This window comes from Harmonia axyridis, chromosome 4 (assembly GCF_914767665.1).
Source record: "Harmonia axyridis chromosome 4, icHarAxyr1.1, whole genome shotgun sequence".
NCBI classification, from domain to species: Eukaryota; Metazoa; Arthropoda; class Insecta; order Coleoptera; family Coccinellidae; genus Harmonia; species Harmonia axyridis.
In genome coordinates this window covers 16,687,578-16,713,819 of record NC_059504.1, presented here as the reverse complement: position 1 = coordinate 16,713,819, position 26,242 = coordinate 16,687,578, and the positions used below count along the sequence as shown (strand labels likewise).

Here is a 26,242-nt window from a genome sequence, read left to right as displayed (position 1 = left end):
GTTTCTGGATACATGGCACCTGATGTGAGCCAATAGACGCTTCAATGTCGACATGATCCTGGTTCACCTCGTGAAAATGTCGTCCATGTAGGGGCTTTTCTCTCCATCTTTGCAGTTTTTCTTGGATTGTCTGGTGGTTGTATGACAATTGCTCCTTGTGCAGTTGTAAAGGTGTTGATTCGTCTGCTTCACACAGTACTTTGTAGATCTCTGACATGCCTGATTTGTCTTTGAAGTATGTTCGTAGGAAATCAATTTGCCCATGGGCAAGTTCCATGATGTCCAGCAGACCTCTGCCTCCTTTATTCTTCGGCAGTGTCGTCCTCTCAATGCTACTTTTCGGATGGTGCTTGTGTGCTTTCGTCATCAAGGTTCTCATTTTGCGTTGCAGGTTTTCTATATCTGTTTTGGTCCATGGAATGATACCGAAAGAGTATGTAAGAATTGAACATGCATACGTATTGATAGCTCTCGTCATGTTCTTGCTGTTGAGGTTGGTTTTTGAAATTTTGTTGATTCTCCTAATGAACTATGTTGACACAGCGACTCGTCACGTACTTCTCAGACAAGGTGTATTTGGAATTAAGGTAAGGGCGGCTTGAAATGAAATTTTTTATTAGAAAATTCCAATATCCAGCGTGTTGAATGAATGGTGAATGTTGTACCCTATCAATTTCTGTCATGATTTGAGAACAATCGAATTCTAGGCCAATTCAAATAATCCAATTTTTAATAATTTCATCTTTGATATGTGCCTCTCAGTTCTTTCCCATTTATGGCAATTTCAATCTTGCTTTTACTATAAACTTGGTTACATTGATAAAAACTCCATTTGGCTTCTTTCATATTCTTCCAAGCTCTCTGGATGCAAAAGAAAAAACGAAAAAAAAAAAATAAAAAAAAACATCAAAGTAAATTTTACCTAGGAAAACCCAACAGACCTACACAGGATGGCCAGCCACATTGGTGGAATATTTCGAAATGGAATTTATTGCGGGTTGGACAAACCTTGTGAAAGCCCTACTGAAAATATTTCGCAAAATATTTCATCATTACTCTGTCAGCGCGCATGTCCAAACGGCGCAACTTCTGTTATTTCAGGAGCAGCATTTCAAATCTCCAAACAGTGCCGGCTCCTAGTATCGCGCCCCTAACGATGAAGAAAGGTCATGGCTGAATTTCCCGTAGACCAGTCACGTGGCGAAAGATTTCCCGAGGATGTTGATCGTGAAAACTTCGCTACAGGACGGCAACTCAAAAATCTCACGGTATGACTTGGTGAGGTGAAGTTGAGACGGAAAAAGTGCAGTTTGAGTGGTCGAATTGTTGAGATGTGCGCTTGTTTGAAGATGTGGGAAGAAGTTTTAGTGGCCGAGTTTTAAATTGGAAATTATTCACAAGGTTAGTTTTCTCTGGGGGTTTCTTTGTTTACTTATGGATTTGGAAGTTTGTTATTGAGTTTGTTTTCTAAGCAGGAAAGTTATTCGCCCTGACTTCTTTATCTTCGGACCGAGGAAAAGTAGGGATAATTGGAAAAATGTTTGGAGTTCTTGTTGACGCAGGGCTATGGTTAGTCGAGAAGTTTAGGAGAAATTCGTTGAGTCATATACTTTTCGTTATTTTGGGACTTATTTAATTTTGTTCCAAAATGATACTTTTCGGGACAACTTTATAATCTTTTCTTTTTGGGGGAAGAGATTAGGTATTTCAGAAAATCTTTTGAATTATATGATGAAATGGCTTATTAAGATAACTCTAAAATTTATTCCTTTAATTTCATCATTTCCTGAAAAATTTGTACAATTTTTTTTTCTTAATTTGTTATTAATTGCACTAACTCCCAAATAATTCTATTTTCGCTTCACAACTACGATAAAATAGGTAATTCAAAAAATTACTACATGTTTGATTACAATTTTCGTGTTTCTTCCAGGCAATTTTTTTATTTCGAAATAAATGGATACGAATAAATAATCACTTTTTCAATGTTCTGCAAAGTACTGGGAGTGTTTGACTCAAAATATCGAACACAACAACTCTCAATATTAATTGAGCTACTTCTTCACAATTCTCATTGAAATTTGTTGTTTATAACAATTGTGTATCATGTAACAATATAACATGCTTTGATGTCACCCATTCAAAATCGACTATAAAAGTTTTCACATTTTCATCTAATTAAGTGGCTAATCCGTTTATTCCGTCACATCTATTAGAACAAAATCGTGCGAGAATATCTCAGATTCACACAAATTTGCTGGTTATGTTTTATTATTTTATGTTGGTACTAAGAACTTTTCTGTCATGAATACATCTATTATCTGTCAAATTTGAGATACAGAAAACTGTTCTGCCAATCAACATTTTTTAATGCAAAAATCACTAAAATATATTTATGGAGATATTTCACTAATTTGAATAAAAAATCACTGAATTAAAGAAAATAAAATACTATACTCGTGCAGAAGCCACTTTCTAACACTCGTTATTTCAAACATTCGCAACTTCGTTTTTCGTTTTTAAAATTTGAAGCCGTGGAAAAATGTGAATGTCTTCTGCAGTTGTATTATAAATAACTATGTTATTTCCATACAAATATAGTGATATTCTTCCTCAAGTTCAAAAGTGTTCTGTACGAGTATTATACAATATTTTCTCTAATTCATTGAAACTGTATAGATAAAAAATGTAGTATTTCCATGAATATCTTCAAGTGTTTTTGACCAAATTTGACAGACGAATTTCGAGTAGTTACATATAAATGTGAAATATTACCATTAAATATGTGTGGAATCGAGATATTTTCGGACGTTGTTAATCTACAAGGGTTGGGAAAATGAATGGATTTGCCACAAAATCAAAGAAAAATCATTAATTGTTACAATGAAATTTTATTCAATACCTTCTAGTGTGTTCAACAAATTAATTAAAAAATTTGAAAATGATGTTCCTTGTATCTGGCAATAAAATTTCTAGTTGGGTATCTGTTATATGCTTAAGTTGTTGCCGCTCGTAATGTTTTAGCAAATTCAATATTTCTGTCATAAAAAATTCTCTAAATATTTCAATATAACATATTTGAAAAATAAAGAATTTATTGGAGTATTATGTTTAATTAGCTTAATAATGACCCTAACCCTTTGCTACTTCATAATTCAATCTGCAAACTAAAACAGTAAGAGCGGGTTAGGTAAACGTAGCAGTTAGTAAGGTGAAATAAATCTAGTGTTGGGGTTAGACCCTTAATTACTGAAGATAAAACATCGATGTTCAAATATAGTTGAAGCCAAATTCTGTGAACAAGTGTGTGGTTACTTCAGCTTTCAAATAAATTACAGATTCAGAGAGAAACTATTTAATTTATAACGTCATCACTTCAATAACAAACCTCTTGAACAATCTACTGAAATATTCCGCTGTACGAATTCGAAAGAGATATTTTCCCTGCACTGTTTTCCAACCTGCGTTCCATTGTCATTTGTCAGCACAAAGGCGGGATACGTACACAAACACGTAGTTTTCACTTCCTTTTTCATCGTAAATACTCCAGAATTTTTCGTATGCAAGCGTAAATATTTGTTGGTAGCTTGCCGCTATTCAGCATATCGTATAGTTCGACCTGAATTGAATCCCTTTTGAACTCTTGTGAATTGTCACTTTTTATGCTTGCTCTTGACTATCGTATATCATGGTGAAATAGAATTCCTCTTTCATGCATCTATACTTCATGGAGTCAATGGCATATTTTTAGTGCATTTGATTTGTTATTGGAAATTAATATGAATGGAAGTAATTGGACGCAAATGAAATTTTACGATTCATTCGAATTGGAATTGTGGATCTATCCCATTATTGGTACCTATAGGTACCTTGTTTTGTAATGAATGAAATTGTTTTTGAAATCAATAAAATTGTTACAAGTGATTGAATTTTTGCGATGATTCTGTCGATTTATTTCATAATGAAACCTAGTCACTTCAAGAGTCCTCAATACGTTATGAGATGGAAAACAGAGTTAATTATAAAATATGAGAAAATATCAATTACGAATGGAATGAACTTCTTCATGGACTGAATGGAAGATGAAAAATTCTGAATAACGGCAGAATTATTCAATATTTGTCCTTCAATTGTTTATGATAGACATTCGAAAACACCGAACTTGATGGACCAAACAGAGTCAATAGTTGAGTTTGGATCTTAGAGTAATAAACATCGATAGAGGAAGTATATTATGTCATTTTCAGTAAGCAAATTCCATCCGCAATAACATGAACTTTCAAATTTGACATGAAGCGCGTAGAAATAAAAACATATCAGTGATACGATATTTCACTCAATTCGCGAAATTCTCCACACAGAACGCACTTCTTATGTCCCATAGTGAATCTCAAAATATATTGCAATACCTAAGTATATCAGTAATTCAAAAAACAAACTTCAAACGCGCCATATGACGTGAAACAAACAATGACACAAGGAAAGCAAAAATTGCCAAACCTAGGATTTCAGCAGGTAGATACAGAAAATAATGAATATCCTGCTTATTATAGAATCAACAAGTAGAAAACATATCTGATTCCAAATATTCAAATTTGTTTATTGGGAATCTCTCGAATAAATATATTTCATTCAATATAATGTAGATTCATAATGATATAGCAGAATTGTGGATTTGTAACACAATCCGACAACGTAATCTAACCAAGTTGGGGACATATAAATTCGACAATTAGGAAAAATATCGGATTCCAAATATTCAAATTTGCATATGTAATCGGGAATCACTCATATAAATATATTTTATCCAATAAAATATACTTACATTCAAAACGATATAGTAAAAATGGGGATTTGAAAATGTATCACAATCCGACAACTTAATCTAACCATGTTGGGGACATGTAAAAATTGCGTATACTTTCTCTATCTATGTTTATTACTCTATGGTTTGGATCATCGATGATTCGAATGTCTAGATTTCCTGATTGATTCATTCAATAAGAGCGTGAAATCGTCAGTCAAACCCAGTAATAGTGCCAGGAATAGTATCTCCAACGTTCATTTAGAGATGAAAAATGACTAAATAGGAAGTGAAGATTCATTATCGGCAATTCTAGTCGAAATATTTCTATATTTATGATATACCTATGTGAGTGCAAAAAGTATTGACATTCTTCCCCGAGTTTAAAATCTTTAAAACGAGGCACGAAGTGGCGAATGAACGAGTGTTAGAATGAGCCTTCTGTACGATTATTATACATTATTCTTTGTAATCAACATTATTTTTATCGAAATTAATCAAATATATCCATAAATATATTTGATTGATTTTGCATTGGAAAATGTTGGTTCGTAGAACTATTTTCTGTATGGAAATATATAATAAAAAAAATCTGTGTGAAACTGATATATTCCCGCACGATTAAGTTCTAAAATTAAATTACAATAAGTTCTACTTTTAATTCAAATAGTTTTGGAGTGACGAATTGTTTTATTTTTCTCTCTGACCAACTGATGTAATACTGATATCAATATCGATTGAACATTGACAAACATCACCCTCTGAATAACCAAGTGGGATACGAGCCAGGTCTATAATTGCACTACTTCAGGTTTGATTTCGAAGAAAGTAGACTACTTTTTTTCATTTCACAAGTTGCCATTCAATGATCTTCAGATTTGCAATATTCTCCGAGAAGAAATCATCTCGATCATTCTAAAAATTCGCAGTATATTTTCCAAATAACAATGAGGATATTTTTTACAAAAAATTGATTCCATCAAGATTACTCTCATACTTATATCCAAACTGCCTCTAGTTAAACAACAAGAATTAATTATTAAACGGTGGTGTGAATCTTTATATTGCAAAAGCCCTCTCTTATTCCTACACTTCTATTGTATAATTGCTGTCTTGGAGTGTTATATCGAGAGCTCGAAAAGTTCAGATCTAGCGCATATTACCGTTGATGATTTTCTGGTGTGCTCATTATCTTCAATATGAATATATGTACATCAAGACGTGTTACAGAGTAATAACCGAACTGTCTTTAGTGAAACCACGAGACTTCCTTGACAAATGGTGACATCTAAACTTGCAGGTACTCATTTATGTGCCGCTACTGACGTTGATCCTTTTGCTCGTTTCACAGGACTAAACAATCAGAAAATACTTTCCGAAGCATAATCATCAATTTCCATGTAAAAAAATCATACTGCCGAGAAAAGAATCTTATTCCAAACTGGGACATCATCAATGTCGATCGACACCCAGTCCTTTCCTCCCCTTCCTCAAGCGCTGTTCTGCAAAGAATTAACTCCCGCATATTCTTTTCATAATTCCCCTTTCATTCCGTACTCCCCAGAACCTACTTTATGAAGATAAAGCCCGAGGAAAAATTAACATTTCAGAAAATCTCATCCTGAAAAATGCGGAATCAGCAGTCGCGCCCACCAGCTCCACTCACGCCCTCTGCCATCCATTATGTTTGAAGTAAAAAAAGTGTTTGTTTTTTATTCTTATAACATTCACAAGATTTCCATAACCATGAAATAATCGGAGTAACTTCCATCGAAAAAGTGTGGTTACTTCAATCTTGAGCATGAAGTAGTCCACAGAGAATTGAAATGTCTTTGGTTAAACCACAAGAATTCCTTAAAAAATGGTGATGTTCAAACCTGCAAGAACTCATTTATGTGCCGATACTGACGTTGATCCTTTTACTCGTTTCACAGGACGAAACAATCCAGGAAAATATTCACCGTAGCATAATTATCAATTTCCATGTGAAAAAAAATCATTCCTCTGAGAATGGAATCTCATTCCCAACCGGGACATCACCAGTGTCGTTCGACGCCTGTTTCTTCCTTCCCCTTCTCCAAACGCTGTTCTGCAAAGCGTTAACTCCCGCATATTCTTTTCATAATTCCCTTTTCATTCCCTACTCCCCAGCACCCACTTTATAAAGATAAAGCCCGAGGAAAAATTAACATTTCAGGAAATCTCATCCTGAAAAATGCGGAATCAGCAGTCGCGCCCACCAGCTCCACTCACGCCCACTGCCATCCATTATGGAAGGCCGTGGAGCGACTCAATATGTTATTTGCTACCGCGGGACCCTCATGAGGGGTCTTTCCTACAAAAATATTGCTCGTGTTAATGCGTTCTGGGTTATTATTGTTGAGTGGCAGAACTTTTTTTCACTCCGAATTATGAAACCTCACAATTACTTGACATGACTGAAGAATACCATATGGTACTACTTTCTTTTGAAGTATTGTATGGTTGAAGTAACACAGAGAATTGAACTGTCTCTAGTTAAACCACGAGAATTCCACAAAAATGATGACTTCTAAACCTGCAAGAAATCATTTACGTGCCGCTTCTGATGTTGATCCTCTTTCTCGCTTCACAGGAAGAAACAATCCAGGAAAATATTCATCGAATCATATTCAACAATTTTCATGAAAAAAAAAGCATAACGCCGAGAATAGGCTCTTATTCCCAACTGGGACATCACAAATGTCACTTGACGCCCGGTCCTTTCATAATTCTTTTTTCATTCCCTACTTCCCAGAACCCACTTTATGAAGATAAAGCCCGAGGAAAAATTGACATTTCAGGGAATCTCATCCTGAAGAATGCGAAATCAGCTCTAGCGCCCACCAGCTTCACTCACGCCCTCTGTCATCCATTGTAGAAGGCTGTGGAGCGACTCAATATGTTATTTGCTTCTGTGGGACCCTCATGAGGGGACTCTCGTACAAAAATATTGCTCATGTATATGCGTTCTGGATTTTTATTGTGGCTGGGAGAACGTTTTTTCACTCCCAATTGTGGTAACCCGCAATGACTTGACATGACTGAAGATTACCTTATGGTACTACTATGGTACTACTTGCTCTTGAAGTATTGTAAGGTTGAAGAATCCAATTTTTTTTTATTCTCAGAATATTAATCAAGATTTCGATAACCACGAAATATTCGAATTAATACGACTGTCAAAACTTCCATCAATAAATTGTGGTTACTTCACTCTTTGGCAAGAAGTAGTCCACAGAGAATTGAACTGTCTTTAGTTAAACTACGAGAATTCCTTGCAAAATGGTGACGTCTAAACCTGCAAGAACTCATTCACGTACCGCTACTGACGTTGAACCTTTCACTCGTTTCACAGGACGAAGCAATCCAGGAAAATATTTACCGAAGTATAATTATAAATTTCCATGTAAAAAAAATCATACCTCTGAGAAAAGAATCTTATTCTCAACTGGGACATCACCAGTATTGACGCCCAGTCCTTTCCTCCCCTTCCTTAAGCGCTGTTCTGCAAAGCGTTAACTCCCGCATATTCTTTTCATAATTCCCTTTTCATTCCCTACTCCCCAGAACCCACTTTATAAAGATAAAGCCCGAGGAAAAATTAACATTTCAGGAAATCTCATCCTGAAAAATGCGGAATCAGCAGTCGCGCCCACCAGCTTCACTCACGCCCACTGCCATCCATTATGGAAGGCCGTGGAGCGACTCAATATGTTATTTGCTACCGCGGGACCCTCATGAGGGGTCTTTCATACAAAAATATTGCTCGTGTTGATGCGTTCTGGGTTATTATTGTTGAGTGGCAGAACGTTTTTTCACCCCCAATTGTTGTTTCCACTTGGAGTGGCGGGCGGCGGCAGGGATGCTGCACGGAGTGGAGAGCTGTTGACGATGTCGTCTATCCGGAATCTGCTCGTAGCTCTCTCACCTTGTTGAGGGAATTTAGAGTGCGGGGACGTTTATGATTCAACAATGGGTGTTCATTATGTGTCCTGTGGAATTTTATGTGCCTTTTTATTTTTCATGAGGAGGGCGTTTGAAATGGTGGTCGTTGAGATTCAGGATGATTCGAATTTCTGGAGATCATGCAGTCCGAATTGAATGATTAATATTTGAAGCAAGGAAGTAAAGTTGAAAAAATTGAAAAAAAAACTCCATTTCAAAGAATATACAAATGAAATGATTTCGAGATTCTGGGGTCAAGACGATAATTTGATCTTAAATGAATGGAGTTTTAGAAGTGTTTTAACTACACGAAATCATTCTTTACTGTAATATTTCTGTTTCTTCCAACGTCCAAATGGGCGCAATGCCTGTTACATATCATGATGAGTCGTCTTCGTGGGCAGATTATCCATCCATCGTTTTTCAGGCCTTCCTGAGCTTCGTTTTTCCAGTGGTGATTTATCTCTAGCGATATTCATGATTCGGCCTTTTGGTATTTGGGTACCGAACCATCGATGTTGTCTTTCTGGCATGTTATCCCTTGGCTCTCTTTTTTCAGTTGGTCATATGAATTCCTTGCTGAGGTATTCATTTACTGATCTAAAACTGCTTCATCATAATCGTTAACCCTCAATCGATTTTCTCTTTAAACCTGAAATTGTTATGAAGATGCCAATAAGCGATATCCATACAACATTGCAACGAAATCATGGTAATATTACGAATTGAGTGATCCTGGAAGACGTCATCTATCATTTCAGTCTCATATTTTATTGTTCATTCTCATTCCTCTTGGTGTTTTTGCGATTTTTCTCCAGTTTGAGAATCAAAGTAGATATGTGTTCATACGATTTTTTCTCTACTCAGGGGATGAATTTGAATAGCTCTACTAGACCTCGCCTTTGAGTGGATAATTTTATATCTACCTCAATTACCTATTTATTATTACTCATTACAAGGTGGAGTTATTGGGACAGTACCCCTCTCTAGTGATTAAAAGAAATAAGAAAAAATTGTAAGTTAACATTTAAAAAAATGTATATACAGAATTGAATGATTTGACTTTTTCGAAGTGGGGGTAGCCTCCATGAGACAATTCTAGTAACGCAACTGTATGTGTTACGTCTGATAGCTAAGTAGAATTTAAGAGGAAAATGGACTGTGTTTGCGAGCATATGAAGATGGAGCGACAGCGAAATATTAATGTTGTAAAATAATAATGTGAAAATTGAGGTCAACAATGATGACTTACCAAATGGGGCATCAGGTTGAAGAACAAATCGACTCTGGTACAAATCCCAGCTCTTCACAGGGCCCTTGGTGCGGGTCATCAGCTTCAACTTTCTGGTTTCAAAAGCAAAAACAATAACAAAATGAGTAAGCAAAAAGACAATATCGACGAATAATGCGGGTATTTTGAAAGCGTAAATATTCAAGAGAATAAAGCGGAAAGTCAAAAGAATAATAACAAAAGTCAGGCACAATTTTAGCGAACTAAGTACGAATCAATCTTCAAATCTATATTGATCTATATGTATCTTGCGTTATGGATCGAGCCATCTGTGTTGATATTGTTTACGCGCAAGCTTATGATATTTCACGATCGGCCAAATTCCATAATTCTTTCTTACACAAACAGTACGAATAAAGAGTTTCTTACAATAACCATATAAGAACCTTTGACGCAGAAAAATGCATAGTCCCAATTTGGATCCCATCAATCACTCACTACGCTTCCCAATCTATGGGCATACCAAATGTTTCTGAAAGAGGATATTTTCGAAATCATACCCAGAAGATGCTGATCCAACATGAATGAACTATTGAAAAAGAACGAGTTCGTTGATCTAAAAAAAAAACAATTGTTAATGTAAAAGTGAATTCTTGAATAATATATGTTTCTAAATTTTTATACATATTTATCTAACCTTATCCTTGTAACTCCAACCTCACTTACAATTTATCCAAAGAACGCTTGTAATTCCAGGTTATGAAAATACCCGAGTGGAAATTAAAATCCATACGCCCTCATCAGACCCTAGTTCCAACTTGTTACCGAGCCTTCGAACGGTATATAGTTGCAACCGTAGGCCGTTTTCAAAAGCGGAACTTTCGCATAATACGCCACGCGTATGATTATCCGGAAAAATGAGTGCGTGCGTCCCGGGAATTTGCCTTTTGAGCGCCAGGTCACTACGTCCTTACGTAGACGGGCGTATTTGCTGCGCCGCACCACTCGACGTATTCATCAGAACTTATTTGAAAAGGCCCTGAAAACTGAAAAGGTTATTTCATGAACCTTCCAATTATACCGGAAAGTGGATTAGGCATTCATTAACCTCGTTCGGCGCTGGAAGAAAGGACGTGTCTGCTAGATCCGGTGCAGAAGCGGGAAACTCGCAGAGTCGTTTTTCTATCGTGTGGACTTATGCGGGAAGGATATGTTATTTAGCGTTGGGACTTCGGTAGGAAATAACTGGGGGATTTATAATTCCGTCATTATATTTTGGCGGAATTTTGCTTGGGAAGTGAACAATTTTTGGTGGTAGGCAGTATTTAGAATTTTCATCTCATGAAATTTTTTGTACCTGAATTTCTCTATTTCAGTCTCGTTATGAGTTCATTACAGTCCTCAAAACAGTGCTATAATGAACTCATTACAGCATTGTTCTCAGTTATATTTTTTGGTTTGTGATTGTCTATATTGACTTCCGATCCTATCAAATCTCAACACACGCTAATGGTCAATAGTATATAATATGAATGTAGGCTTGGTTAATCGATCGTCTAAAAGTTCCCTTAAGGAAAAGTACCATCCCCTAGTCCAATAAGAGCTTTGCCGTACCGCCCACAAAGATCTTCGCGGATTCCTGGAAATCGAATATTCTAGAAGGACTAGAACCTGATAAACAGATGTTACACATCTGGTACAACCGTGTTGTCTCCGAACCTAATCAACCCCCCAATAAATCTCTTCAAGATTTACAACTCTTGACATATCTTCCACACCTCGAAGAATAACACATCCTTTTTACATTATGTACAATAACAATTCCTTCCCTGTAAATCAATTGAAACTGCCATGCCCTCGACACTAAAAAGAAATTATAGGTTTCCAAGCATCCGGTTGACCATCGCAATTATTTACAGGGAACAATAAGTAACTGGATCCTACATGAATAAAGTGAAATGCATCGCAACAAAATTTGCCATTTCTCTTAATTCTGGGGGTGTTGAATCGATTTCCTCAGACACAATTCACGAAATTAATGAATAGATAATTATTGATTTTTCCAAAATTCGAAACGTACCATTCAAATTCAAATTCCTCAATCTGTCAATATTCGTAACAGTCACACCAACTGCCAAGATACAATGCAAAAGTCACAAGAATGAATAATTTAAATTTTTCATTGAATTTCGACAATATTTCACAAAGCTTGACTGAAATAGAGAGAATAGCATCTAATACTCGTTGCAGAAGGCAATTCCAACACTCATGCGATCGAAAACAAGCTCTTTGTTGCTCGTGTTGCAGCTTATTCTGTGACTTGTTTTCGAATATATTATTCATACATTGACGTGGTCATTATAACGTTGGATGATTAGACACAACAGGAAATTAGCTAATGACAAGAACATCACATATTGAGAAAATAAGAAATGAAAAAATAAATCATTGAGATCACACGAATATCCATTTACGCTAAAAAAAATTTTGGAAAATTTTTCATTAACATATCTGGATGGAATGAAGTAAACAAGAACTCATTGAAGAATGCCGACATTTAAGAGAACTGACGTGAAGTTGGGAGTTTTTGAGCGCTTGTTCATTCATGCACCAATTGAACCCTTGGTGACCACAGAACTGTGTACAGGCATTTATGCGGTCTCCAATAGAGCGATTGGCATATAATCGCTCAACAGCTCAATTCATTCGGAGTTATTATATTCCTAAATTTTTACGGATTCTGATGACGACGCTATCAACACGAAATTTTGCAAGATGCTTGAAATTGTTATTTTTGATATACATGCAAAATTTCAACCTGAACAGATCGGTTATCACTGAAATCAATCACGGCATTTGGCAGAACGCGTAAAATGACCATTCTCGATGCAAAATCCCAATCCGATCAGATTCGGAAATATTAAATATTTCTTTCTCAATATTCTTGTTGGCTTTGATGATTTTCAGCTTCAATTGAATCTCAATTTCATCAGTTCTGAGCTCACTGAATTAATGTGTAGTTTTCTCTAAATATTCTTCTCGAATATTTCATGGTTTAATTTATGGGATCAAAACAAATTTTGGATTATATTTTATTGTACATCTCAATGCAAATTTTGATTTTGTCATTCAATAGACTCAAATTCGACAATTCCGATTCAAACTAACCTTGCAAATTTCAAGTTCTCATGTCCTTCCATTCAAATGTTATCGTGTATACATACACGATTTCATTTCATATATCACACTATTCAAATAACACAGCTTTAGCTGGTTATTAGAGGAATAAGCTCAATAGTAAAGTAACCTCACACTGCTGAACATTTGAAAAGCATTTGAGGAGATTGAGAAAATTCCTTCTCCTTATTGAATGACTTAACATGACTGAAGAATACCATATGGTACTACTTTCTCTTGAAGTACTGCAAGGTTGGAGTAACCAAATTCTTATTGTTTTATTTTCATGATATTTATCAAGATTTCTCTAATAACGAACGGTTCGAAGTTATACGACCGTTAAAACTTTCAGCAATAAAGTGTGGTTAATTTAACCTTCGGCATGAAGAAGTCCACAAAGGGGTAAAATGTTCAATAATATTCTGAAGTGATCTCAGCATACGTCATCACACATTTGGGGGAATAAATATTCATCCAAAGATGAAAGATTATCAATTTAACTTGACACGGCTGAAGAGTACCACATGGTAGTATTTTTTCGAGATATTCTGAAAATGGAAAGAATAATATTTTCAGTATTCTCATTTGTTTGATTGTTTCGATCTTCACTCGATATGAATTCATCTCGATATTAATTAAAACTGTCTCATCTTAATGAGTATTTTCATTTATGTTCCGAAAACGATGTCATATCCAATAACATTTCATAAAAAATTAAAGAATTTCACTTGAATAATCATGAATAACCATTCGAAACATCAGTAAACTGACCGAGTCGATTACAAATTAAAAGCAACCATAAAACCCTATCGAACCATCGATACCGATCCCCTTACCATTAAAAAGACCCCACCATTACCCCCTCCACCTCACACATCACGGCTTTATTGGCGTAATTAAAAGCGGTAAAGTGATCCGGAGCGTCTGCACGTCCGCCGGCCACGTCGAGATGGGGGTCAGGACATCCCATTCGGGCTGATTATTTATTGAAACGTTTATTTCGTCCATTATCTATCCAGCAGCCATAATTGGCACCGGTAAGATAAAAGCGTCCATGGGCTTAACCGGGAGATCAACGGCTGCAATTTTTCATCACGCCTAGCCGGCGCTTCTGGAAACGGTGTAGAGTTCGAATCGGATTAATTTTTCGTGCATGTCACACAGTGGCGTCGCTAGACCAAATGTAGACCTCGGCGAAATCGGATTTGTGGGGTATTTTCCATATACCAGGCAGAAAGGATACAACTTATGAATATAGACTATTAACCGAATTTATTATGTGATTTATTCAAATTGTAATTCAAATTAATTGATTTCACAACCTTCAATCCCATTGAATTCGTTCAGAATTTCATCATAATTAACATGACCATATCTATGAAGAATTTCCTTTCTCTGCGAATCCTCACTAGAGAAACAGTTACGTTCAGTTCCTCAATTGCAATTTTTGTAAAGTAGATATAAAAGTGGTAAGTAGGTAAATTCAGGAATTTTGTTGAACTTTAAGTAACTGATGAGAAATTGTATTATTGAATACAAAAATTCCAAAACGAACGTCTGTCTTTAAGTTAATTCAGTTATTCACTTTGTTAACCGTTTACTCCATTTGTATAGTTTCAGTTATTCTGAATTTCTTTTTGGTTGGTTATTAATTTTGTCATTTTTAGAATTTGAATTATATTCCAAGACGAAAATAACCCAAATATATCATAGAAATATATTATCGTGGAGGAATAGACACAAATTTTTTGATATTCATTTTGAATATCCTTCATCAAGTAGACTCATTAAACCTTCATAATAGCCAACATAAATGACGGAGTGAAATCTTATGAAGGATATTCAGAGAAAGTTTGATGCCACTGTTGAAACTAAGAGAATAAGGACGTTAAGTCGTTCAAGTAACTCGAAACTGATTTTTTATTATATGCCATATGTTATTTATGACCTTTGTGTCATTATTCATCTGCGATTTATTTTTGTTGATAATATTTGTGGATATAATATTTATTATGAATATCGAGAAGGTGATTTGGTTGTCATATTTTGGGTTTACTGAATTTGACCTACACAAGGATAATTTATAGTTGTACTTTGAATTCAGTTAGATGATGTTTTACCGAAAACCCCTTTTTCCCCACCTTGTGGCTTGTGATCTGAATAATGGAGAAGGTTTAATTCAGGTTGAATAGAGTTATTAGTATTAATTAGCAGTCGCTATTTGCGCTTTGGTTGAGATAACTGATAAGGCAAATAGTTTTTCTTGGGTCATTTTACTTTTCAAGTGGGTCCTAATCAGTTATGGCTTTGGAAAATGATTTGAATTGATCAGTATTTTCTCATGCTAGATTACGTTTTTTTCTTTGCCCCATAGGTATGTCAAAATGGGACTCAAATACATAGCTTATTTTTTCCACGAACAATCGAGCTCCTGGATTAAAATTCTACATTGTACAATTCTTGAATCTAGTTACAAAATGAATGTAACAAATGAATAGCGACTTCAAGCTCCACTGGAACCGATGTTCATAGTTCTTCACTCATACTGATAAAGATAAATGATGTAAAGCTGCAACCTGCGAATAGGCGTTCCTTAATTGAAGATACAAACACAAATGAGAAGTTTGTCAGTTAATTGTAAGAAAAATTTTCCCATAAACATGAGCTTCCAAATGTTTCGTTTTTGAAATATAAATTTTGATTTTTTTCTTATCATTCGCACTACACAAGATATTTAATTGAAATTCACCATAAATATTCCAATTTGATTTAATATCACGTGATATGCCAATATCGAATACAAAACTACAAAGTGATTTCAATTGAAATAATTTTTTTCCAGCACTTTTTTGAAAGAACTACTACTTCTTCGAAAAAATTGAAATAAACTTTGAACTCTACAAAACTTTTGTGCTGCCTATAGGTTTTTTGTATATGCTACCGATATAAAAATTATTCGCAAAATTCTCTCGAAATCCTCAGGTAAATCCAAATTACTATAAAAATGCAAAAGGTGAGCTCTGGTGAATAACTCAGTCATTAATTTTGGTACTAATTGGCTCAACTTGTAGCAATAATTCATAAAGATTCCATAAACTTGTATAATCATCACAAAAAAAGTTGGACAACAAGAAACACTTTGTATCTTTAAAGCAAATCGATTGCGGTCTAGTGTATATCCAAATGAATTTTTTTCTTTTAGTTATCTAAGAAATCTTTCATTTTCGTTTTCACCTTCAGTTTCGAACTACTCTATAAAATTGGAATTTTGTAACGAACAAAACATAAAGAAGCACAAAGAATCAACCATTCGCATACTGAATTGCTTACTTTTATATTGTTGTTGACTGTTCAATCTGCGATTATAGATAAATACATCAACTCATGCATATAGAAATATAGTCACAACTTTTTTGAGTGGGCTCATCATCGGTGACAACGTTGATATCTAGCGCCGCTACTGATTTTATTGTGGACGGGGTAAGGGAAGTTCTGAAAACATTGTTCGGACCTTTGTGCCATTGAACATCACTGGAACGTTACGGTAGTTTTGCCACACTCGGCTCTATAAGTTTTAACGTGATGTTTGAAATGTGTTCCAATTGTTTGATTCCAATGGAAGTAATTTTTTCGTCCATTAGAACGATGTGGAGTTATTGGAGTGTTTGATGTTGTTTTTCGCCGTTTTTGTTTTACGAGAGCGCATGTAGTAATTGCTATTTTCATTTCTGGATGTGAATATAATCCTAGGATCTCCTACCTGTACTGAAGCTTGACTTGACTGAAACTATTCTGTTTTCGAACTGTATCATTTTGAAACCCACTTATATCGGGTGTTCTACAAGTTTTATGACAAACATTGCAATATAGATAATAGGTGTGCTCATTCTGAAAATTTTTTACTGTGGACATAGTTCCGATTCTTTTTCGTTCCGAAAAATCTGGACCTCAATCTGTTAAATTCTCATTTATGGGGAAATATGAAGCAACAAGTGGTCAGAATAGATAATGTAATTAGTGAAGAGAGAATAGTAACATGTGGGGTACCCCAAGGTACAGTACTGGACCTATATTTTCTGATTTACATAAATAGCTTATTTGACTTGCAATAAGAGTGTGAGATAATTAGCCTTGCTGATGACACAGTTATTTTGTTTGAAGCACAAACTTGGGAAGCATTGAAATCCAAATCTCTTTTTATCATCATTTTAACATCATTCTAGATTATTTCACAGTAAATAAGCTAACTTTAAATTATGACAGAACTAAATACATGCTATTCACAAGCAAGAAGAAGGAATTTCCAAATGTTGAAAGTCTGAAGGTGGGAGATACAGAAATATTCAAAACAGATGACATTTAATACTTGGGGGTTGACATTGATAATCACTTACGATGGGAAATGCAATCAGATTATATTGTTTAAAAATTACGACAACTGGTACCTGTGTTCAGAATGTTGAGAGATATATGATGAAAGAGCTCAGGCGAGTATATTGCGCGTTGGCGTTGGTAGAACCACATTTCAATTATGGCATTTTGAGTTGGGGTGGCCCAGCGGATTTTTATTGTGAACCCCTTGAGGTTATACAAAAATGGATTTTGAAAGTAATGTATAGGACAAATATAACATACCCTACTGATATTCTGTACAGGGAGGCTGAGGTGTTCAGCATCAGGCAATTATATGGAAGATCGCTTTTGTTATACCAGTATGAACGACCACAGATTATACCTAGACATTATGAGATCAGGGGACATCCAGTACAGCAACCGCAAGTCGGAAAAACATTGGAATTGCGAACTTTTACTTATCTTGCACCGGTTTCATATAGCATCTTACCTTCAAATCTAAGGACAGTTAATTCTCGAACACTTTCCACCAGTGGAATCAAGACATGGATCAAGTCACAGGATAATGAATTTTCGAGGAAAATTTTCAACAGGGTTAACATTGTTTGACACATTTGTTTTGTTGTACTTATATTGTATTTGTTTTATCTGAACTCATTGGTAGTTGTTTTTTGGAGTTTATGGTTTTTATATTATTCCCCCACGAACAAGTATATACTTTTGTGGGTTGTAATTTGTTTATTGATGCGTGGCTTATGAATTAATTGTTTTTCAGAAACTGTTTTTCCTTATATTTTTTCTGCTTCAATGAACTTATTTATTCAACTAGTCATTTATGTTGAGATCACATATCCGCAATCAATTTCAATCAATCAACAAACATAATTGATATACCTATTAGGTGTAGTTAACAGAAATTCATTAGATAGCTTTAGTTATCTGTATCTCGGTTTGTATTAGTCCGATTGGGTACAACTAGATGACGTTAAAAAGATGAGAATTTGTATACCAAAAATTTTCATGATTAATCGAGTTGAATTTGAAAGCGTCAACCGTGTACATAAGACTAGCTCGATGTATGGGTACCACACGAGTTAACCCAAAAAATCTTATAGACCGAATTTCTATCTACGAATTGCAACATAATCGATCCATTTTTCAAGTGGTTGCAAACTTGAGATTATAAGTGGATCATTTACGACAACATCAAGCAAAAACGGTCGTGGTCGAAACAACCTATCTGATCCGCCGATAACCAAAATCTCCAGTTGGTCGAATAACTGATTCACTAACTATTGAAAACTCAAATGTGTAGACTATACAAAAGTGATGTTTTTGCTACATCAGTTTCACTAATACACGAATATTAATATGCTGCACAATTTAACGTTATACTGAAAAAAAAGACAAAAATTGCCGTAAGTACTCCAGAAAGCTTCATCGTGCGAAAAGAAAAACGAAATCTGTTCACCTGAGAGCAATTTCAAATCAATCGATTCTACCGTGTCCTTGAAAATTTCCAACTTCGTACCCAGTTTAATGTATGGAGTAAGATTGATTGAAAATATTTTTATCGGAGTTGTTGAGTATATTTGCGTTTCGAAGTACATTTCACGAAGTTTGTTAAATCTTTTACGTGAACGTAATGCTAGAATTTTGTTCGATAGGAGGTGAAGTAACTTTGTAACAAATTTCAGCGGGAATGAATCATATTCTGACATATTACATGTGCCAGAACAATTTCGAAGCTGCCAAACTGGTGCTTTATGGGGAAGAAGCCTGTGTATCGTTGATTTATTGTCGAGTATCTGCAATATATGAATCAGGATATTATTGAAATTTCCAACGAATCGACAGTTTCTCATATTTTCTTTCTTGAGATCGGTATTTTATCGAGCCCATCGCTGCCACTACTTCCGAACTTTTCTTGACTTTTTACTTTTATTTGAATCTGAATTTTATGTATTTATTTATTTTTTTCGAGACATTAGATATGGTTGGACTATGTAAGATCAATATTTTCAAATTGTTTGGGAATACACAAGGTATACCAAAAAAGTATAAATAATCAAGTATATGTTTCTTATTGTTTTATTTCATTTTTGGATTGCATGGAATAAATGACCCAAGTTTGTTTTTGAAATAATTCGATTTTTCATGAAGCCTTTGGAAAAACCCATAGAGTAATAAACATAGATAGAGAAATTATACGCCATTTTTACATGTTCCCAAAATGGTTAGATTACTTTGTCGAATTGTGATATATTTCCAAATCCACAATTTAACTATTTCATTATGAATGTATATTATATTGAATGAAATATATTTATTTGAATGATTCCTAATTAAATATGCAAATTTGAATTTTTGGAATCCGATATTTCTCCTTATTGTCGAATTCATAATAAGCAGAATATATTAAATATGGGACACGGTGGAACAATGATTTTGGCTCATGAGAGCTTGTTCTGCGAGAATCTTCCGGGTTTAGTGGAGTTATCAATAGAAGGTCATGTTGAATTATCTGCGGTGCAGGTCCCTAAGCTGAAGTGTGTTTTTGTGGCATGTTACCGACCACCAATGGGAAATTTACAGCTTTTTATGGAAAATATGGAAATGATGCTACTAAACTTGTCGGAAAACTTCAACACACATGAAATTTATGTTATGGGTGATTTTAATATGGACTTCTCTTTATGTAAAAATGAAACAAGAGATCTAATCGAACTATTCTGCTCTTTTGGTCTGACTTTGAGTACTACTGAACCCTCGCGTATAACAAATATAAGTTCGACATGCATCGATAACATTTTCACGAGCCTCGATACAAATGACTTCGTTGTGAGAGCGGAGGAGTTGCACGTCTCTGATCATAGGGCTCAAATACTTACTACCTCAAAAAACAGAAGACACCTAGAAAAACAAAGAGTGAAAATGAGAGAAATAAATGAAACCAACATCAATAAGTTTAGAGAGAGGCTTTCTCAATGTCAGTGGTCTGATTTTCTGGAGGATGGTTCTGCGGAAGAAGTTTTCAACTGTATATATGATGCAATCTTGGGGGGTTTTGAGCAGTGTTTTCCAGTGAAATATAGAAATAGAAAAATGAGAAATTTGCATATGTCAGAAGAGCAGAAGAAAATGAAAAATCACTTGGATGCTCTTGCAGTGAAAGCAATAACCACCAAAAATGATACTGATTATGAAATATATAAAATCTTCAAAAAAAGATATCATGAAGAACTGCTTCGAGCCCATAAACATGAAAATTCGAGACTGATACAAAATTCCGAAAACAAACAGAAAACTATCTGGAATATAATCAGAAAAGAAACTAACACGCGGAAAAAAAAATCACCTGATTCTGAACTCTGTGCTGAGGAACTAAACGAGTATTTCTGTGGCTTAGGAGAAAATGTTTATAACGGAGTGCTACCAACCGATGGGTCAGCACATGATTATATGCGAAATGTGAGGATAAAAAACAAAGATTCATGTTTTCTTCAGCCTACTGACGCTTGCGAAATTGAAAACATCATAGGTCAGCTCAAATCTAAAGAGACTCCTGATATAGACGACTTCTCAACGAGAATATTGAAAGAAGTTAAGGAGCAAATATCCCTCCCTCTCGCAGTTTTATTAACAAATGTATGGAGCAGGGAGTATTCCCTAAGAAACTGAAGAGAGCCCTAGTGGTTCCTATCTATAAAGGAGGAAATATAAACCTACCTCAAAATTATAGACCCATATCAATATTGCCACCTCTGTCTAAAGTATTTGAAATCATAATAAAGAAAAGATTGGTTGGGTTCTTTGATAAAAATAACATTTTCTCGAAACATCAACATGGTTTCAGGAAGGGAAAATCAGTCATATCGGCAATATGGGAAGTTATTAAGAAGACTACTACTGCTTGGGATAATCATGAAATAGTGGAATTGATCTGCCTCGACTTGACAAAGGCTTTTGACACCGTCGATCATGACATTTTACTCGAGAAGCTGGAATATTATGGTGTTAGAGGGATATCACTCGATCTGATATCTTCGTATTTGGCTGACAGAAGGCAACAGGTTGCGTGGAAGGATCGAAAGTCGGCTGTCGGAAACATTGGTAAGGGAGTGCCGCAGGGTTCTGTCCTGGGACCGATGTTATTCCTCATTTTCATCAATGATATCATAGATAGTATGGAATGTTATGGGATCACCTTGTATGCTGATGATACCTCTGTATTGGTTAAGGGTTCAAACCCGAAAGAGATTCGTGAGATGGTGAATTTTGTGTTGGAGAGGATAAAAGAATGGTTTCAGGCAAATAGGTTGAAATTGAACGATTCAAAAACTCAACAAGTTTCGCTTTCACATGCAACTCAACAAGTATCCTCTATCAAGTTACTCGGACTACATCTGGAGAGTAAGTTGGGTTGGAAAACCCATATAGATGTCTTAACCCGAAAGTTGTCAGCGGCTCTTTTTTCGATTCGTAGGATAAAAATGTGCACTTCAGACGAGATAGCTAGGTTAGCGTATTTCGCTAATTTCCATTCTTTGGCCTCATATGGGATAGTTTTTTGGGGAGGAACATCGGAAGCATCTAGAGTTTTTAGGCTGCAAAAGAGGGCAATCAGAACACTTTGCGGCCTTAAAGCCGGAGACAGCTGTAGGAGTTCGTTTGTATCAGGGAGGATACTTACAATATCAAGCATGTATATCCTAGCCTGTTTAAAATATGTTCACCAAAATATTGAACAGTTTCCAAGAAATATGAACAGACATGCTTTCAACACAAGGAATAAATCTGCTCTAGAAATACCTTACCATCGACTTACCTCATCCCAAAAGTTCATTGACCATTGGGGTCCTGTTTTTTATAATAAAGTTCCAAATGCTTTCAAGAGGTTGGATGAAAAGCGATTCAGTCTGGAGATGAAAAAGATGCTGTTGAAGACTGCTTTCTATAGTGTACAGGAATTTTTAGACAGTGATATTTTTACATGATTTCTATTTAATTAAATCTATAATGTAATTATTGTATTTGTAATGTGTACTTGTTATATACCTTATATGTTGTTATATTCATATGACGTCTTCCTATATCTTTATATAGAGAATAATAAATTATGATTATGATTATGATTATGATTATGATGATTATTATTTTCCGTATCTACCTGCTGAAATCCAAGGTTTGGCAACTTTTGATGTGTCTTCGGTTGTTTCACGCCGTTTGGCGCGCTTGAAATTTATTTTCTGAATTTCGGATATATTCAGGTTTTGATTTCAATTTATTTTGAGTTAATATGAAACGTCAATATACTGAGAGAAGTGTGTTCTTTGAGGAGAAACTCGTGAATTGAGTGAAATATCGTTTCACTGATATGCTTTCATTTCCGCGCGCTTCATTTCAAATATGATAATTCGGGTTGGGGACAAAATTTGCTTACCGAAAATGACATATGCTCCCTCTATCTATGTTTATTACTCTGAGGAAAACCTCACAGCTCCGAAATGAATTTATTAATTCGAATGAGATTTTGAAATTGAATAAAAGAACGTTAGTATACTGACTCGATATTCGTTGAGAACCCTGCTGGGTGTTCAAAATGGGATGAGACATTGATGACTAATTTGAACATTAATATTGGGCTTATTCGAAATGGCGCACCATATATTTAATTTTTTAATTCGGTAGATAATTTTTCAAACATAATAGAATTTGATACCTAACGAAAATTGGTGTGTTGTGAAACAAATTGTTTTTTAACTTCTCACGATGCTGCAAATCACACCAAATTAAAGAATTCAGCCAGCAGGAAAAGATGTATTATTGCCTCGAAGAATTCCGAAAGACTTGATAAAAAGCGTCTTCATTACGAGGAGCGGAATTACTACTGTCTTGTACAAAGTTTGGAGTCCTTATTGAGGAAACTTTAGAGATACTGTGTAGATTTTCTGTTTGGCGTCTAGTTTCGCATTGATTCACAAAAGAAAAGGAGGAATTGAAACGCGTCTAGTCGAATAATGCGAAAGGAACGATATTTGAAAAAAGATCATAACCTAATGATCCTGGAAGGAACTTGTATCGTTCTCTTTGAAGGAAATTTATTCCCGTTTTTCAATAATTCATTACAATTCATTGGAAACTCGTTTTCATTTTGAAATCTAGGTTATTAATGGTTTCTTCTTTTACTATACATATTTCGGCGAGTCTTTCTCGAGCCAAGTTACGAGGTGCGCCATCTACCAGGGGTTTGGTATTTCGCCCGAGATCGCTGCTGGACTACAGCGATCTCTACCTAAGACTCTCTCATACCATCGTTGCGTTGCAACGGCCCCTTTAAATCCGCCGGGGTCGAAGTAGTGTGGCGCGAAAACCCATAGCGCCACCTGTGAGCAGACATAGTCATTACATACATACATATTTTAGCAGTGTAGTGTATGAACGGTATTCAAGAGGAGTAGGTACAATCAATACTTTATCATGTTTTCTGTTCAATAGTCCGAAACTATTTCATGTAAACCTTCAGCTCTTCTTTTAATCAATTCAAGATATGATTGATTATATTATAGTTAATGGATATATTCATCGGCTGTTATTCTTCCCAACACTATTTTTGTAAATAATAGGGATTCAACGAGCAATATATTCATTGAATCAGAGAGATTATTCAGCTCATGAATTAAAACAGAATTAAAATAGACTGGAGGAGCGGTGAAGCTCGGACATATGTCGATATTCACAAAGAATTATTCCGCTATTGATTAGAATTATGTTTTTTCAATATTGTGTGGCTTTCAGCAGCTGAAAGCTCGAGATAATTTTTAGCTTTTTTTTATAGCTCTCCATATAATTTGTTATCGATTTGCATTTTGGAATGTCGATGTAATTGCCTCAAGTGCATAGTTAGCAACATGAGTAAGATATTCGATCCTTTCACGTCCTTGAGTAAACATGTTAAAGTTCATATTGCAGGTTTAGAACCATTGAAATCAGCCGACCAATTTGAACTACATAAGTATTTAGACTTTATCAAGGCAACAGAAAAAACACGCAAAATAAAAAACATGAAATCTTTATGCAAATCAAAATATTACTCATTCAACAGTTTGTTCTGACATAGATTGCAACTTTATAATATACCTTTTGATGTCGTTCTTTCTTTTCCCAATATTCTCTGTACCCGAACAAATAATCTTTATTCGACTTAATGAACGGAAATATTTCGAACTTCGACTTTGTACGTCTTATTTATATATTACATTTGTTATTGCAACTCAAACCTATTTTGTTTGTTGTCTTGGTAGACTTGATGTTTTCTGAATATATAGACAAAACGTTGGCTTAGTCCAAGCTGGTCACCCGATTTTAATTGTTCTTACTCTAGAATTTGCATCTGAATATAAATTAAACAAGTGAGGTCGAAATATATATATAATCTACATCCATTTTACCTTTCAGTGTTTGGATTTCAAATAAAATACATTCCAATAAATAAAACTTAACTATGTTCTAATGAATTTCTTCCATTCTACCCTGTAAGTCGCTAACTCTTTCGCTTCTTTTAGGTTCTTTCCTCTCTTCTGTATTTCTCTCTTAATTGACTCTTCCTAAGTCTGTTGTGGTCTTCCTCTCTTTGGCTTCTCCTCTATTCTCGAGTCCCATACCTTTTTAACTTGTCTATCATCTTCCATACGTTGTAAGTGTCCCCACCATCCCATCTGTCTCTCTCCTACATATGATTCTATTGAATTCACCTCCAGTTCATTTCGAACATCTTCATTCCTCACTCGGTCCATTCTTGTTATTCCCTTTAAAACCCTCTTAAATTTCATCTCCATTGTCTGTATGTTTCTTCTTATTTTTCTTGTTGTGCTCCATGATTCGCATTCGTATGTTTGCACAGGTCTGAATATTGTCTTATATACTGTCATCTTCGTTTTCGTGCTAATTTCCTTCTTTTTTAAGAATTTCCAATTCAATGCATGATATAGTTTACCCGCTTTGTCGATTCTATCGTGTATGTCATGTTCTTGTTTTCTATTGTTGTCGATTTTTACTCCCAGATATGTAAATTGTTGTACTTGTTCGATTGCTTCTCCCTCTATCTGTATCCGTAGCTCTTCCTCTTCCTGCATGATTGCCATAACTTTAGTTTTCTGCTTATTCATCTCCATTCCATACATTTTCAGCTGTTTATTCCATTCCTCCACGTTAAACAAGTGAGGTGGAAATATGTAAAAAAAGACTCAGGATATTCATATGAAAAATTGCATGTGAAAAGTTTGTGGCCATTAAATTCAAGTTGAAGGACTCCGACCAAAAGTGAAGTTTTATAATCCGCACTAGAATCTAATCCTCATGATTTTAAAACGTCCTGTAGATTTTTTCATCACGGTGCTGCGTGTTCTATTACAAATCGTTTTCCATTCATAAGCGAGCAGCCACATACCACTAAATTTTTCATTAAAATGAAATATTTACGAGATTATTCTTCATAGTCGTGTGGAAAGTATGAACCTGATATTACCTAGCTGGGGTGCATATTTCAAGGTTCAACCGAAAGCGAGGAATGGTGTGCGGAATAATTTTAAAGTTGAATTATCTACAGACATCCCTCTCATTTTCTTTCCGCGTGATGCACCTAACCTACTGTTTTACGTCTGGTGATAAGATGCACTAGCGCATAATGCAACCGGTAAGACGTATAAAGT

The 26,242-nt window shown here is 35.2% G+C and overlaps 2 protein-coding genes across 2 annotated transcripts in view; both read left to right on the top strand.

Moving 5' to 3' along the window:
* Positions 1-770: 770 nt before the first annotated feature.
* LOC123678426 (insulin-like growth factor-binding protein complex acid labile subunit) overlaps positions 771-26,242 on the top strand; it is a 117,037-nt gene continuing 91,565 nt past the window's right edge. Inside the window, exon 1 of the mRNA XM_045615450.1 lies at positions 771-1,401. The gene's annotated coding sequence lies outside the window, so the exon portion shown is untranslated. The remainder of the gene's footprint in view (positions 1,402-26,242) is intronic.
* Positions 19,956-22,528, top strand: LOC123677866. The gene is made up of 2 exons (XM_045614600.1): positions 19,956-21,193; positions 21,388-22,528. The coding sequence occupies exons 1-2, from the start codon at positions 19,956-19,958 to the stop codon at positions 22,526-22,528; spliced, it is 2,379 nt and encodes a 792-aa protein (XP_045470556.1).